A 17,384-nucleotide genomic window follows, 5' to 3' on the forward strand; every position below is an offset into this window, starting at 1 on the left:
AGTTTCAACATGAACTTAGGAGGGAGACATGTATAATTGATATGCAGCACATTGGCAAGCTCTAAGACAATACGGCTACTTTTCCTCTAGATCTCATTAGGAACTGAAGATAGGTATCTCAGCCTTTGTAACTTTGGTGGAGATGTTAACTTTAAGAATCACAGAGTAATAATCTCCATAAATAACAAAATAGGAATTTTAATAGCAGTACAACATTTTAACTGACATTCTAATTTCTCTGCCAGTAAAATGAGTTGATTGGTACAACACATACATTAATGCTGCTTTAAGATAATACACTTTCTGGAATTTGCTGTTTTGAGAATATGAAATGATGAAAATCAAAGTAAGGAGACCCTTGTAGAATGCAGTTTAAAAATAAAGGAAGCAAAAATTCATTTTTACCTGTGGAATTTTAAGGAAATAGATAAATCTCAGGTTTTCCAGCAGGATTTTCAATTTGTTCAAATTGAACTCATTGGAGACATGGAAGTAAACATTTAGGCGATAGTAGCCAGCCAGCCATGAAGGGACAGAGCTCTTGTTTCTTATGCTGATTCTCTGGTGTACTGACTGAACCAATGAATATAACCACTGGACACAGGTGACAGGTCTTCTACATACCCCAGTTGACTCAACTGATGTAAGTGGCATTTAAGTCCATAAAACATTTTATTGTTAACTTTTTAAACACACATCTTACAGGCTTCATCAGTTTTTGATTTATATGGTAAATGTTCTCAGCCATCCAGGGAAAGTTGAATTCAGCTGAATATAAATATAACCTAGAAGAGAGAAGGTGAAATTTAAGTATATTTTTAAACATTTCAAGTGTTTAAAAATTTAATTCTGATTAATACTTTTCCAGCAAAATATTAAGTTTTCCAACAAAAAAGATTTCCAGAGTATTTCAATAAAATCAGATCAGATCAGTCGCTCAGTCGTGTCCGACTCTTTGCGACCCCATGAATCGAGAAGCCAGGCCTCCCTGTCCATCACCAACTCCCAGAGTTCACCCAGACTCAAGTCCATCGAATCAGTGATGCCATCCAGCCATCTCATCCTCTGTCGTCCCCTTCTCCTCCTGCCCCCAATCCCTCCCAGCATCAGAGTCTTTTCCAGTGAGTCAACTCTTCGCATCAGGTGGCCAAAGTACTGGAGTTTCAGCTTTAGCATCATTCCTTCCAAAGAAATCCCAAGGCTGATCTCCTTCAGAATGCACTGGTTGGATCTCCTTGCAGTCCAAGGGACTCTCAAGAGTCTTCTCCAACACCACAGTTCAAAAGCATCAATTCTTCGGTGCTCAGTCTTCTTCACAGTCCAACTCTCACATCCATACATGACCACAGGAAAAACTATAGCCTTGACTAGACGGACCTTTGTTGGCAAAGTAATGGCTCTGCTTCTGAATATGCTATCTAGGTTGGTCATAACTTTCCTTCCAAGGAGTAAGCGTCTTTTAATTTCATGGCTGCAGTCACCATCTGCAGTGATTTTGGAGCCCAAAAAAATAAAGTCTGACACTGTTTCCACTGTTTCCCCATCTATTTCCCATGAAGTGGTGGGACCGGATGCCATGATCTTCGTTTTCTGAATGTTGAGCTTTAAGCCAACTTTTTCACTCTCCACTTTCACTTTCATCAAGAGGCTTTTTAGTTCCTCTTCACTTTGTGCCATAAGGGTGGTGTCATCTGCATATCTGAGGTGATTGATATTTCTCCCGGCAACCTTGATTCCAGCTTGCGTTTCTTCCAGTCCAGCATTTCTCATGATGTACTCTGCACAGGAGTTAAATAAACAGGGTGACAATATACAGCCTTGACACACTCCTTTTCCTATTTGGAAACAGTCTGTTGTTCCATGTCCAGTTCGAGCTGTTGCCTCCTGACCTGCATACAGATTTCTCAAGAGGCAGATCAGGTGGTCTGGTATTCCCATCTCTTTCAGAACTTTCCACAGTTTATTGTGATCCACATAGTCAAAGGCTTTGGCATAGTCAATAAAGCAGAAATAGATGTGTTTCTGGAACTCTCTTGCTTTTTCCATGATCCAGCGGATGTTGGCAATTTGATCTCTGGTTCCTCTGCCTTTTCGAAAACCAGCTTGAACATCAGGAAGTTCACGGTTCACATATTGCTGAAGCCTGGCTTGGAGAATTTTGAGCATTACTTTACTAGCATGTGAGACGAGTGCAATTGTGCGGTAGTTTGAGCATTCTTTGGCATTGCCTTTCTTTGGGATTGGAATGAAAACTGACCTTTTCCAGTCCTGTGGCCACTGCTGAGTTTTCCAAATTTGCTGGCATATTGAGTGCAGCACTTTCACAGCATCATTTTTCAGGATTTGGAATAGTTCAACTGGAATTCCATCACCTCCACTAGCTTTTTTCGTAGTGATGCTTTCTAAGGCCCACTTGACTTCACATTCCAGGATGTCTGGCTCTAGGTCAGTGATCACACCATCATGATTATCTGGGTCGTGAAGATCTTCAATAAAATAAGTCGCTACAATTTTCTCTGATGGATCTAGACCTTCCTCAAAATTATCGAAGTTGTCCTCTGGCCCCAAATGAGAATTGGATAACTAGATTATCATAACAAAGGTACCAGAAGAATGGAGAGCTGGGCTAGAAAAATAATTGTTTTATTTTTGCATATAGAATGCTGGGTATTACTGCCAAACAACAGCGATGCAGAGCCAGCAATCCATGGGATCTTGATTTCCCATGTCCACTCAGTGGTTATGTTATATAAAACCTATTTTTTTAATCATAAAAATACTAAAATTGTCATACATTTTAAACTTTAGCATTTGTGATTCCAAAAAGTTCTCAAGAAATGAAGCTTCAATTTAAGTGTTACTTCTATGAAGTTATGAGTATATATCCAAGTTCTTTATACATTCATTATTCATGTAGTGAGAGTCTTGAAGTGTTTAGTTAACATTATAAAAGAGTTCAGTGTAAAATTACACAATAGCTCTTCTGAATACTGTATTTATTAAGTACTTTTATTCTTAACCTCTCCATTTTTATTACAGATATTTGAAGGATATTTACCTTGGAAGCCTCATGGTACAAGGTGTAGCTGTCATATTCTTCTAAGAATTTTCAAAACACTTCCATCACTTGATGTATCTTTAGGAGAATTTTGCTAATGGTAGATGAGTAAAAACCCCTCTGGACAAAGCAAATAGGCAAAGTACAGACTGGGAGAAAACCAGAATACTTAAGTCTGACAAAGGATTTGTATTCAGAATACATAAAGCAGTCCTACAACTCAATAGACAACTCACTTAAAAATGGGCAAGAAACTATACTTTGGAATAAATATTAATTTAATTCAAACATTTAAATACATTCAGACTGCTTAAGAAGATCTGTGATTTGAACTTTTTGCAGGGATGACAACTTTAGCCGATTGTTTCTGGTGGATCCTGTTCCTCGTTGGCATTTCTTGGAAGTAAAGTAACCAAGTTATTTCACAGGGGTACACTTTTGGATATTAATTAAAGGTTCCAGGATCGACATAGGGATAAGCGAGGAATTCCCCCAGTTTGTTGCCTTCTGCATCATAGTGGAGCATTCGGAAGCAAACATCACAAAAGAAACATGGGTCCTGTGGTGCAAAACTGTCATTGTTCGTCACCCATCTGTAGTTAAAAAAGATGTACGTCATTACAGTCAACTTTTTCATGCTTTAATGTGCTGTAGTAATATGTATAGGTAACATTCCCACTATTGCCTTATTCTATCTTATTTATACAGTATAATCCTTTATATAAATAATACTGTATACACATATATACGTACAGACGTAACACTACCAGTATTCTACAAGGCAAAAAGGACAATTTTCTCTGAAAGATTTCTCCTTAAAGGTAAGTAGAAAAGAATATAAATCCATATTTGAAAGTATCATACATTTTAACGACATACTTAGCCTTCAAACATTAGAGTTTAGGATAAAATGTTATATACAGAGGGTATGCAAATAGGAATATGGGTAACTATTAGTCACCTGAGATTTTGTTTTTTAACCAGGATATCACATTAAGTGAAAATGATATTTTTCAGTCTGTCTGAATTGTGCATCTCATGGAATGTTTTGACATTCCCTGATTGCCATTTTGATCTGATAACTGATTTGTCGTGTTTTTCAATTGATCATTTAGAAAAGCATGTGGTGGTGGGGAACCCAAAACACACTAATGACACTAAATTCTTGCATTTTCCTCTGGATAGTTTTATGAGTGATTCACAGTTAAACGTCTAAACATGCAAAACCACAAAACTGTATAAAACCATATTTTGACCTCATTAAAATAAAAACGAGACGAAGTGTTATTTTTATCATGGAGAAGCTGTGGATGAAGCCATTTTGGAAACTGCTGACAAGAGGCAGAAAGAGAACCTGGCTCCCTGATGACATCATCCAGCATAAGTTATCACCAAACTATAAAGTCTGACCTAATCCCTAGACTTCTATTATACATAATTCAATTGGTTATTGTTTAAAAACACAGCTGTAGCTTAAACTGATTTGTACTACTATTTGTAGTGCTTTCTAACTAGATAAAACTCTTTATGTTATTTATATACCAAAGTATAAGTCCTCAATTCAAAACAGAAAAAAACAAATACCAAAGATCGAAAGTGCTTCACTACTGAAAACCAGTACTTCCCAAGGAAAAAAGCAGAATCACTTACCGAGCTGTGAACATTTTACAAACAAAACATTTTCTGGTCCAGAGCCAATGCTTCTTGATGATAAGGGGATAAAGTGTCTTATCCAGGCAGTCGTCATGATGCACAAGCCTTTTGTACATGAAAAAATAAATGACGTGCAAATTTTTGTAATCTGTAATGAAACACATCCTTACCTCAAAATGAACAATACAGTAGGTATATTTTCAATCTGTTGTGTTCCATAAAACACTTTCTCCAAAAGACATTTGGGATTAAACACTTTTCTGTGAAGTTTCCCAAACCTCTTCAGGGCCATGTACACTGTGACTCTTGAGAGGGAAACGTAGGCAGCATTACCTGGGTGAATTTCTTCAAATCCATGCTTTGTTTACTTAGTTCTTTTTTTATGGAACACAGTTTGAGAAAGTGTACTCAGTGCTACAGATTAAGTGGTTTTGAATTACAAACATGGCTCTCTCTAATTAAAAAACTCCTTTACTGAAAATCCAAATCTGGCTTTGGTATAATGTGAATTGGTAGGATTTTAGTTCTAGGTATAAGAATTAAGAAATTTTAAAAATGGAAAGTCAGTTTACACCATTTATCAGCATAGTGGGTTTGGATAAATCCTTAACCATGCTGGACCCCCCAATTCTTCATTTGAAAAATGAAGGGCATGTACAACAGTATTCTAAAAACCCTTTAAGAATTATAAAATTTGATATTTTTTTTTCCAGTAACAAAGGGTAGCACTATATTAACTTCGCCATCAGAAAATGATTTGTTGTTCAGTCGCTAAGTTGTGTCTGACACTCTGTGACCCCATGGACTGCAGCATGTTGTTCCAAGATGAAGGCTTCCATGTCCTTCATCAGAAAGTGATTAATAAACCTGATAGCTTACCAACTATTAAACTATGGGATAGCAATGAATGATTAAATCCTCCTCTAAGATAAAAATTACTTGTGAAAGGCACACAGTTGTGTCCAACTCTTTGCAATTCCATGGACTCTACAGTCCATGGAATTCTCCAGGCCAGAATACTGGAGTGGGTAGCCTTTCCCTTCTCCAAGGGATCTTCCCAGCCCAGGAATCGAACCAGGGTCTCCTGCATTGCAGGGGGATTCTTTACCAACTGAGGGAAGAATTACTTGTCAATTACATTAAAAAACTCCCTAGGAAAGTCCGACATAGCAAATGCTTAGTAAGTGAAAATTGCTTTTCTAAGTTGCCTTGAATTTTAGGAATGATGCTGTACAGCCTACACTATGAGAAATGTAAGGACACTTAGATCATCAGAGAAAAGTGGATTGTCTTCCATTTCATGCTTATTCTGAGGCACATTCCCCCTCATTTGAGTAAAGAGCAAGCAGAACAGCTTATATGAAACTTAGAAAAGAAATACATTATCAAAGAAATATATAATTTTAATTCCTGTAAATCTATGAGGTTTATGAGCGCTTCTGGCTCTTGCCTCAGCAATTCTTCCTAAGAGGCAACTGTCTGCCATTCATTTAACTGCCTCTTTTTAATACAGCTTTTCAACAGAACTACTAAACTTTGGATAAATAGATATTTAATGTTTAAATTATGACTAATGAATTAAACATCTCCCTAAACCACACAACTGACTATAGGTTCATTTTCTCATGTAACACTTGTTTTCTAGCTACTAATTCTCTCATGTTTGCATTTCCTTATTAGGTTTCAGTGTACCTGTCACTAATTCAGTTCCTTATTTGCTGACAGAATGGGACAGTGCTCTTCACATGGGCCACACAACAGTGGGAGGTCTAGCAGTCTTGGGACATGCTTCCTGAGTCCTCGGGTCCAGCTCCAGTCTCTGAACTAAGCTGTTCTCTAGGTCTGCTCTACAGCTATCATCTGAGAGTTCCTTTTATGTCTTTATCTATCCTGCTTTGTATTCCATGTTTTCCTTTTTCAAGGTTTACTCTCTGTGTAAAGTACTTTACACAAAGTACATTCTTGAGAATGAGGGCATGGGAAGTAAATTTTTGGAGACTGGTCACTAAAACCAAAAAAAAAAAAAGGAAAAAAAGTAGAGGCAGGGAAAGCTATCAGCGTGAGTCATTGCTCCGTAAGAACATCTTCACTGTCTCTCAGAAGAAATCAAACCAAGACCAAGGATCGAGCAGAGCTTATTCCTATACTATGGTAGTCTTTCATAAACAGAGATTTCCTAATAAGGAAATGAAAAGCTTTATTCATTAGAGATACCAGCTACACAAACTTTATAATCCCTAATTCTCATTTTAGATTACTTAAGTCCTTCCCACTATAAATCTTTATCAAAGCACTATGTCTTCATATTTGTCAAACAGTAGAATTATTCTCTTCCTCCAGTTCCCTTTTATTTCCTTCAAATTCTGACGAAAAGAAACACGCACAGAAATACAAGTGCAAAGCAAAGGGTCTATATGAAATACAAAATGGATGATTACTACTAGAATAACAGCTGTCCAATACACAAATGAAGATACTTTAAGAGAGTATTTATAGATTTCTAACCCCTAATACTTTTATAGCAAAAATCTAGCATGTATTATATTTGTCTTTATAGCAGCACTGTGATAAAATATAATTTTTAGTATTTTTTAATGGAGGAGGGGGGCCCATGGAGACTCAGAGAAGTCATACACTGTCTTTGGGCAGAGGAGGAGCTTCAGTTATTTTTCTGGATTTTTGGCACATTCTACCATTTCAAATAGGGTTTCCCTGGTAGCTCAGATGGTAAAGAATCTGCCTGCAATTCAGGAGACCTGGGTTTGATCCCTGGGTCAAGAAGATCCCCTGAAGAAGGGATCTTCTTCAGAGATCCAATATGGGGGTTCTCCAGAGAACCCACTCCAATATTCTTGCTTGGAGAATTCTATGGACAGACCGTCGTGTTACAAAGAGTTGGACCATTTCAAATGGCTCACACTGATGCAGATGCAGAGTTGGTCACTGTAGAAAAAGCAAACATTTTTGCTGCTCCTGAGTCAAGCGGCAGTGATCATTTCTTTTATTCCTCTTATTTCAAACAAATCTACCCATGGTTTTCTACTGTGAAATCAAACAGGACAAATGTTCTGAGTGCTACCACTTACCTTATGTCAGTAATGACAACAACGTGTTCACAGTCTCCCTGGTGACAGTATAAGTAAGGAAAACCCACTTTAATATACAAGTCATTGAAGGTGAAGTCTTCCATCTTAGCAGTCTGAAACTTTCCATAGCCTCTATCATGTGACTCTGACCACTCAATGATGGTTCTGAGGAGGAAAAAGGCAAGGATATCACTGCTCCAAACAGTTTGCAACTGCAGTATTTCACAAAAGCTGGCTCACTCAATTAATTGGACAATTACCATCTTGAGGCGAAAATCAGAGTGGTTGATACATGTTGCCAAGTAGGAAGGAAGTCTGAATTTTTCTGTATCCATGAGAGCAGCAGTTCACAAAGTAAGATCCTGAAACCCCCAGAGATGTTGATGTGGTCAAAAATCTCTTTGCAGTAATCCTAAAATGTTATTTGCTCTTTCAGCTGTTTTTCTCTCATAAACACCAGTTTTCAGGAGGCTAAATGATGTGTAATCACTTAAGATTGAATGGAAAATGTATAACATCACTCTTCTGTTTGGAAAAGTTATTTTTCATAAAAATGTAATTAATGGTGACTGTAATTGGACTATTTAATGATGATTTTTTTTTTTATGTTTTAACTTTTGGCTGCACTGGGTCTTCATTGCTACACAGGCTTTCGCTAGTTGGAGGGAGCAGGGGCTGCTCTCCAGCTGTGGTGTGTGGGCTTCTCATTCTGGTGGCCTCTCATGTTGCAGAGCATGGGTCTAGGGCACGTGGGCTCAGCAGTTCAGCATGTGGACTCGAGTGCAGGCTCACTGGCTGTGGCTTAGTTGCCCTGTAGCGTGTGGGATCTTCCCAGACCAGGGACTGAACTGGTGTCCTCTGCATTGCAAGGCAGATTCTTAACCACTGGAACACCAGGGAAGCCCAGATTATTTAAATTAGTTAAAATTTTTAAATATTTCTTAGTTTTGATCTCTAGTATGGTGAATATTTACAGCTATAACCCACATAAAAAGCTCTTTGGGGTCAATTATTTACAGTATGAAGGAGTGTGGAGACCAAGTTTGAGAACTGCTGCATTAGAATATAGATACAAGTGGTTATAATGAAAGAGAATGAAAGAGTTTATATAAACACTCAGAATAACTTATACATATATACAGACTCAGTTGTCAGGACACCAGTAATAAAAGTATAGTAATACTTTTATGTAGATAGCACGATGTCAGACATAGATTTTTCATGTTATATACATAAACAACTTATATATATCCACTCACCTAGGACAAATGGTATACACCTGACAAGTCAAAAAAAAGTGAATTTACTACACTTTAACTAAATGTGAAGAACAGAGATAATAAAGTGTTGAAGGAGAATTTACTTTTTTCCAGATGTTATCTATAAGACTCAACACAAGATAAACTATAATTCTGAAACAGTAGATAATATGTTTTTTTAAGAAAAGTTTAGATAGCTGGCAAAGATCTTGAAATAATCTATGTATGTCTTTGGTTAAAAAAAAATGTTCTTACAGTGGTAAAAATTTGATTAACTTACTATAACCTAGGCCAACTGGATGAAATAACTTTGAAAATATTTTAAAAATTTGAGAGAGACTTTTTAATCTGAAAACTAGTAAAACAATCTAACAAAATGATTCCTTGGCAAAGATCCTTAACACACCAATAATAGGACTTGTGGAGATAATCTTATTTTGATGAGAAATAGCAAAGACTTTGAGAAGATTTTTGCAAACTATACCTGCTCAAATCTCTGCACTCAGGGTATCTTTTATCATTATAAAATGTTCCTTCAAAATAAAAGAAGGCTGATTTGTATAGGTCCTAAAAGAAAACAGATGGTATTGAGAAAAAATTCAGTATTAACCATTATAAAATTGCTCTAAGTATTAATTCCAAATTTGTATGTCATAAAATCACACTAGTACATTTTACAGTAATTTCATGCACCTTCACAGAATATGCTCAGCTTATTAACATTTAACAGGAACCTCCTATATGATAAGGTATTATCTTGGTCACCAGGGATAAAGACAGATACAATCCTTGCTACTATTTTCAATTCTTTTCTATTGCAGTTTTAATCTCTAGGTTTGATTTAAATTTGTATGTTGTCCTGAGATTCAGTGTCAGTATTATTTTATGATATGCATACACAGCAGTGACAATTGTTTTAGATACCAGAACTGAAAACTAAAGTCACCTCACTGATGTTTCCCCAGTGATAATGACAATGATCATGGAATTATGTTATCCTTTTTTGTATTTTCAAATAACTTGTAGGCAAGCAGAATGTGAATATCTATTCTTACTGAAGCAACCTTGCCCAAAGTACCATCAATAAGTTAACTTTCATTTCTAATGGTAACCAGAGATCCTAACCAGTTTCCCTATTTTGTCACCTAGTTTAAGCCAAACAAGTTCCAAGGGAGGGAAATTACCAACTGATATGGAAAAATTAGTGCCAAGAAGTCACTTTCACTATTAATCTAAGGTAAGATAAAGATCTATCAAGGTAACTATGGATAACCAGTATGATCATTTAACAAAGTCGTTAGGTATCTAATAGTCATTTATTCTCTTGCTGACATTCAAGTCTGGAACATCAGAACCTCAGGAACATTCCTAAGATCTGCTAGGAGGAAAATGGTAATGGGTGAAAGAAATGTCAGATAAGCTTGGGTAGGAAAGGTTTTACAACTTAAATTTATGTTACCATTCTTCCTATACCAAGGCTTTACTTAGAATAAAGAATAATATATGCATAAAGTATTGTCTAAAAGTTCCTCTTCGTTGTCGTTTAGTCACTAAGTTATGTCCGACTCTTTGCAACCCCACAGACTAGCCCACCAGGCTCCTCTCTCCATGGATTTCCCAGGCAAGAATACTGGAGTGGGTTGCCGTTTCCTTCTCCAGTGGCTCTCCCTGACCAGGGACTGAACTCGCATCTCCTGCACTGGCAAGTGGACTCTTTACCATTGAGTCACTAGGGAAGCCTGAGAGTTCTTTTAAGGGATTAGTGACAAAAAGAGATCTTCTAATCTGAGCAATATTAAAAAGATCAATAGATCAGACATTAAAACCTGAAGAACCACTAAAAAAACAAATAAAAATAAACCCAAACTAGCTATCTGGGAAAAAAAAAAACAAAACAAAAAAACCTGAGCAGAAAATGATTCTGATTTTATACACATATTTTTATTTTTTTACTCTTAAAATCTTTATTAATAGGATTGAGTAAAAGGAATACTTTCTTTTTTTATTTTATTTTTAATTTAATTAACTTGTTTTAATTGGAGGCTAATTACTTTACAATATTATAGTGGTTTTTGCCATATATTGACATGAATCAGCCATGGGTGTACATGTGTTCCCCATCCTAAATGCCCTCCCACCTCTCTTCACATCCCATCCCTCAGGGTCATCCCAGTTCACCAGCCCTGAGCACCCTGTCTCATCCATGGAACCTGGCCTGGAGATCTGTTTCACATATGATAATATACATTTTCAATGCTATTCTCTCAAATCATACCACCCTCGCCTTCTCCCACAGAGTTCAAAAGACTGTTCTATACATTTGTGTCTTGTTTGCTGTCTCACATATAGGGTCACCGTTCTCATCTTTCTAAATTCCATATATATGTGTTAGTATACTGTATTGGTGTTTTTCTGACTTACTGACTTACTTTTCTTTCTTCACTCTGTATAATAGGCTCCAGTATCATGAACCTCATTAGAACTGATTCAAATGCATTCTTTTTAATGGCTACGTAATATTCCATTGTGTATATGCACCACAGCTTTCTTATCCATTCATCTGCTGATGGACATCGAGGTTGCTTCCATGTCTTGGCTATTGTAAACAGTGCTGCAATGAACATTGGGGTACACGTGTCTCTTTCCATTCTGGTTTCCTTGGTGTGTATGCCCAGCAGTGGGATACACTGCAGTTCTATTTCCAGTTTTTTAAGGAATCTCCACACTATGCTCCCTACTGGCTGTACTAGTTTGCATTCCCACCAACAGCGTAAGAGTGTTCCCTTTTCTCCACACACTCTCCAGCATTTATTGTTTGTAGACTTTTGGATAGCAGCCATTCTGACTGGCATGAGATGGTATGTCACTGTGGTTTTGATATGCATTTCTCTGATAATGAGTGATGTTGAGCATCTTTTCATGTGTTTGTTAGCCATGTGTATGTCTTCTTTGGAGAAATGTCTGTTTAGTTCTTTGGCCCATTTTTTTGATTGGGTCATTTATTTTTCTGGAATTGAGCTGCAGGAGCTGCTTGTATATTTTTGAGATTAATTCTTTGTCAGTTGCTTCATTTGCTATTATTTTCTCCCACTCTGAAGTCTGTCTTTTCACCTTGCTTATAGTTAAAAAAGCTTTTTTAAGTTTAATTATGTCCCATTTGTTTATTTTTGCTTTTATTTCCATTACTCTGGGAGGTGGGTCATAGAGGATCCTGCTGTGATTTATGTCACAGAGTGTTTTGCCTATGTTTTCCTCTAGGAGTTTTATAGTTTCTGCTCTTACATTTAGATCTTTAATCCATTTTGAGTTTATTTTTGTGTATGGTGTTAGAAAGTGTTCTAGTTTCATTCTTGTACTAGTGGTTGACCAGTTTTCCTAGCACCACTTGTTAAAGAGATTTTTTTTCTCCATTGTATATTCTTGCCTCCTTTGTCAAAGATAAGGTGTCCATAGGTGCGTGGATTTATATCTAGGCTTTCTGTTTTGTTCCACTGATCTATATTTCTGTCTTTGTGCCAGTACCATACTGTCTTGATGACTGTAGCTTTGTAGGATAGCTGAAGTCAGGCAGGTTGATTCCTCCAGTTCCATTCTTATTTCCCAACATTGCTTTGGCTATTCGAGGTTTTCTGTATTTCCATACAAATTGTGAAATTATTTGTTCTAGTTCTGTGAAAAATAACATTGGTAGCTTGATAGGGATTGCAATGAATCTATAGATTGCTTTGGGTAGTACACTCATTTTCACTATATTAATTCTTCAGATCCATGAGCATGGTATATTTCTCCATCTATTTGTGTTATCTGTGATTTCTTTCATCAGTGTTTTATATATATATATACATATTGGTCTGTTGTTTCTTTAGGTAGAGTTAATCCTAAGTATTTTATTCTTTTTGTTGTTTGGTAAATAGAACTGTTTCCTTAATTTATCTGTTTTCTCACTGTTAGTGTATAGGAATGTAAGTGGTTTCTGTGTGTTAATTCTATATCCTGCAACTTTACTATATTCATTGATTAGCTCTAGTAATTTTCTGGTGGTGTCTTCAGGGTTTTCTATGTAGAGGATCATGTCGTCTGCAAACAGTGAGAGTTTTACTTTTTCCTTTCCAATCTGGATTCCTTTCATTTCTTTTTCTTCTCTGATTGCTGTGGCTAAACCTTCCAAAACTATGTTGAATAGTAGTGGTGAGAGAGGGCACCCTTGTCTTGTTCCTGATTTTAGGAGAAATGCTTTCAATTTTTCACCTTTGAGGATAATGTTTGCTGTGGGTTTATCATATATGGCTTTTATTATGTTGAGGTATGTTCCCTCTATGCCTGCTTTCTGGAAGGTTTTTATCATAAATGGATGTTGGATTTTGTCAAAGGCTTTCTCTGCATCTACTGAGATAATCATATGGTTTTTATCTTTTAATTTGTTAATGTGGTGTATCACATTTATTTATTTGTGAATATTAAAGAATCCTTGCATCACTGGGATAAAGCCTGCTTGGTCATTAGGTATGATCTTTTTAATATGTTGTTGGATTCTGTTTGCTAGAATTTTGTTAAGGACTTTTGCATCTATGCTCATCAGTGATATTGGCCTATAGTTTTCTTTTTTTGTGGCATCTTTGTCTGGTTTTGGTATTAGGCTGATGGTGGCCTCATAGAATGAGTTTGGAAGTTTACCTTCCTCTGCAATTTTCTGGAAGAGTCTGAGTAGGATAGGTGTTAGCTCTTCTCTAAATTTTTGGTAGAATTCAGCTGTGAAGCTGTCTGATCCTGCGCTTTTGTTTGCTGGAAGATTTCTGATTACAGTTTCGATTTCCGTGCTTGTGATGGGTCTGTTAAGATTTTCTATTTCTTCCTGGTTCAGTTTTGGAAAGTTATACTTTTCTAAGAATTTGTCCATTTCTTCCAAGTTGTCCATTTTACTGGCATATAGTTGGTGATAGTAGTCTCTTATGATCCTTTGTATTTCTGTGTTGTCTGTTGTGATTTCTCCATTTTCATTTCTAATTTTGTTGATCTGATTCTTCTCCCTTTGATTCTTGATGAGTGTGGCAAATGGTTTGTCTATTTTATTTATCTTCTCAAAGAACCAGCTTTTAGCTTTGTTGATTTTTGCTATGGTCTCTCTTGTTTCTTTTGCATTTATTTCTACCCCAATTTTTATGATTTCTTTCCTTCGAACCCTGGAGTTCCTCATTTTTTCCTTTTCTAGTTGCTTGAGGTATACACATATTTTAAAATTTTACTTCATTCCTGAAGTACTAGAGTCTAAAACAAACATTAGCAAAACACATTACATTTTAGACATGGCTTTTAAAAAAGATTTAAATACCCTGGCCCAGTCCTCCTAGTCCTGTCACATACCAAATTACTCAAGGAAAGTATTTTATTTAAGTCCTGCTTATTGACTGGAATAAAGATTCTTATTTTCTCAGCTACGAGACTTGCAGGTAAATAATTTATTCCATGATTACCAATAGAATACATGCCAAACATCTCTCTGTTAAAAAAAATCGTTATAACGTAGGACTTATTTTCAGTTTGTTAGGTGTGACAATGGCATGGGGTAAACAGATGAAATAATTCTGGCAAAATGCTGAGAACTGTTGAAGGTGGATAATGGGTACATAAGACTCATTATACTAGTCTCTCTTTTTTTTTTAAGCTTTTTATTTTATATGAGGGTATAGCCAATTAACAATATTGTGAGTTTCAGGTGAACAGTGAATGGACTCAGCCATACATATATGCTTGTCTTTTTTGTGTGTGTATTTAGAATTTTCCAAGGGAAAACTTAAAACCATAAAATACAAATGTTAATCAATAAAATAAAAAATTTTTCCACAGACCTAACAAGTATTAGCATCAGGAAAATTTCACTTAATTATATGAGTTCACCTTTCTAAAAACATAGTTGGAGAACAAGGAGACAAATGAAACAGGTCCCTGAACACGCAAAGACTCCACAAAGTGCAAGTACTAGAATCTTGCCCTTAACCAGTACAACTCAAGTTTTCATGCAGTGCTTGTTCACCAAATAAACAAAAGGGTAGGGGATAGATGTCTAAAGCTAGGCATAGTGCCAACACAGCAAAGAACAAACATGGGGCTTTGAAGGCAAGTTGACCATGGTCTGAATCTAGCCTCCACCACTCCTGACCCAACAGGGTTAACTTACAACAGTGCTCTGACCACCTTTTTCCTACCTGTAAAATGGTGATATTCTTTCCAAAAATCCTGAACTATCAACTAGTGTATTATACAGCTGACACATGATAAGTGCTAAATAATAAGAGGATATTATTTTAATACATGCAAGAGGGAGAAACAATGTAAAAGCAGATGTGTAAATAGTTAAAAATAGGACTATGGGTCATTTAGTTTCTTGGTTAGAAAGCTGCTGAAGGCATGAGCGCTGATGTACAAACACACTAAACTAAACAAGTCTGGTTAAAAACACTCCCCAGGGTTCCTGGAGCTAAGACTGATTCCCAGATCTGACTCACTGCTTCGAGCAGTTATCACACGGATGAAATAAGGAAGGTGAATTCATATTTTTCTTATTAAACTCATCTTATAAACTTATAGCTATACCCTTTTTTTTTTTCTCATAGGGTAGAGAAACTTTGCATAAGATTGCTTCTCCTTTAAAAGAAACGATAAACCTTCTATTTCCTAGTGTGCATACAGACTTGAGATTCCAGTTGTTTCTCTTTAGTGTTTATCTCCAAAAGCACCAAGCTGACAAACCTGAAGAACCCCAGTATCTTATAACCATTTTCAATGTAACTCAGAAAGTATGCTGCTCTCCATGCCAGTCACCAAAAAGACTGGAACACAGCCAGTCTTGTGGGGCAGACAAACGTATCAAATAGTATCGCATATTATTACAAAGCATTAGAATCGATACATGAAACATGCCAGAGTGGCAAACAGAGGACCCTCAAGAAGAATCTCATAAGTGACAGTAAGGGCTTCCCACCCGTGTTCAAACACTCAGAGGCATAAAACAGTATGGTATGCTTGAGGAAGATAAAGTCACTGTGGCCGAAGCCTAAGGTGTAAAAGGAGGGCGGGTGATTAGTATAGAAAGTTAACTTGTGAAACACTTCACAAAAGGCCTTATTTGTCAGCCTAAGGAGCTTAGACTACAGACAATGGAGAACCACTGAGATGTTTGGATTGGAGAATCATAGGATCAATTTTTTAAACATTTTATTCTCTTAGAGCGGTTTTAGGTTTACAATAAAACAGGAAGGCAGAGGTTTCCCATGCAGCACACATGCACGGCCTGCCTGCATTATCAACACCACTCACCAGAATGATACGTTTGTTACCAAGGATAAACCTACAACAACACATCACAATTACCCAATGTCCAGAGAGTTCCCTCTTGGTATTTGATTTGTTTTTAAAAGACATCTTGAGTGGCATGTATAGGACAGTCTTAAGGTGGGAAAACCAGTTAAGAAGTCTCTATAATAGTTCCTGGAGAAGACACTGAGGGCCCAAACTAAAGCACACAGCAGTGGAAAAAACAGAGTCTGGAGCTATTAAGGCAGAATAAAGAGGAATGGAAAAGGAGAGTTTCATCTGAAGAAAAAGGGAGATGGTAGAGTAATGAGTTCAAGACTAAACGTTGAGCTTGAGGTATTCTGGTTCGTTTATTTATTCAACAAGGACTTGACCACTTCCTCTGTGCCACACATCATCACAGAAATACACCTCTGTATTCCTAATTTCTAAATTCCTCTGTATTCCTATATTCCTAAAACAAAGACCCTACCCTCATGGTTCAAGAGAAGACAGACAAACATATAACTTAACATTAGGTAGTGTTATTAGCAAGTCTGGGGAAGAGAGGGAAAGATCTCTTTGTCAAGGCAACATCAGAAACATGAAGAAATGAAGGAGTGAGCCATCTGAATACCTGGGTGAAAAACAATATCTAAGGTGAGGAAACAAGAGAAACAAAGGCTCTGAGCAAGACCCTGCTCAGCATATATGAGAAAGAGCAAGAATGGCTCATGGTGTGAAGGCAACAAGTGACAAAGAGGGTGTTAAGATATAAAGTTCAGAGGCAGACAGGACCACAAAAAGGACTTTGTATTTTATTCTAGATGTAAGAGGAAGCCTCTATAGACTTTCCAGTTGAAAAGCAACAGGGTCTGCCTGATACTTTAGAGTATCATTCTGGCTTGGTGTAAAGGATAAACAGAAGTGTGAAAGGGAGCAGCGGGAATGGTCACTAGGCTACTCCACAGTTCAGGCAAGAGATGACGGTGGTTTCTCAGTCTGCTACCTGTGAAGCAGATACACGGACAGATACTA

General features: G+C 36.8%; 1 protein-coding gene across 13 annotated transcripts in view; it reads right to left on the minus strand.

Annotated features, from left to right (window-relative positions):
* SNAPC3 (small nuclear RNA activating complex polypeptide 3) overlaps positions 1-17,384 on the minus strand; it is a 49,308-nt gene that overhangs the window by 10,097 nt on the left and 21,827 nt on the right. For 2 of the 13 annotated variants that reach the window (XR_015169520.1, XR_015169519.1), the window contains exons 6-9: positions 9,541-9,623; positions 7,798-7,962; positions 4,709-4,816; positions 406-785 (exon numbers count right to left, since the gene is read on the minus strand). Coding sequence is in view for 3 of the 13 variants with exons in the window: in XM_086415053.1 (XP_086271179.1) it covers positions 3,504-3,651; positions 4,882-5,016; positions 7,798-7,962; positions 9,541-9,623 (531 nt within the window). In the remaining 10 variants the exon portion in view is untranslated. Of the gene's footprint in view, positions 1-172; positions 786-3,318; positions 3,652-4,708; positions 5,017-7,797; positions 7,963-9,540; positions 9,624-17,384 lie in introns of those variants that run through there. The other 11 variants (XM_086415054.1, XR_015169523.1, XR_015169522.1 and 8 more) reach the window with 11 other exon arrangements.

The sequence above is a fragment of the Bos grunniens genome, chromosome 8 (genome assembly GCF_055505025.1).
Source record: "Bos grunniens cultivar Pamir isolate PY7600 chromosome 8, Bosgru_T2T1.0, whole genome shotgun sequence".
Classification (NCBI taxonomy): Eukaryota; Metazoa; Chordata; class Mammalia; order Artiodactyla; family Bovidae; genus Bos; species Bos grunniens.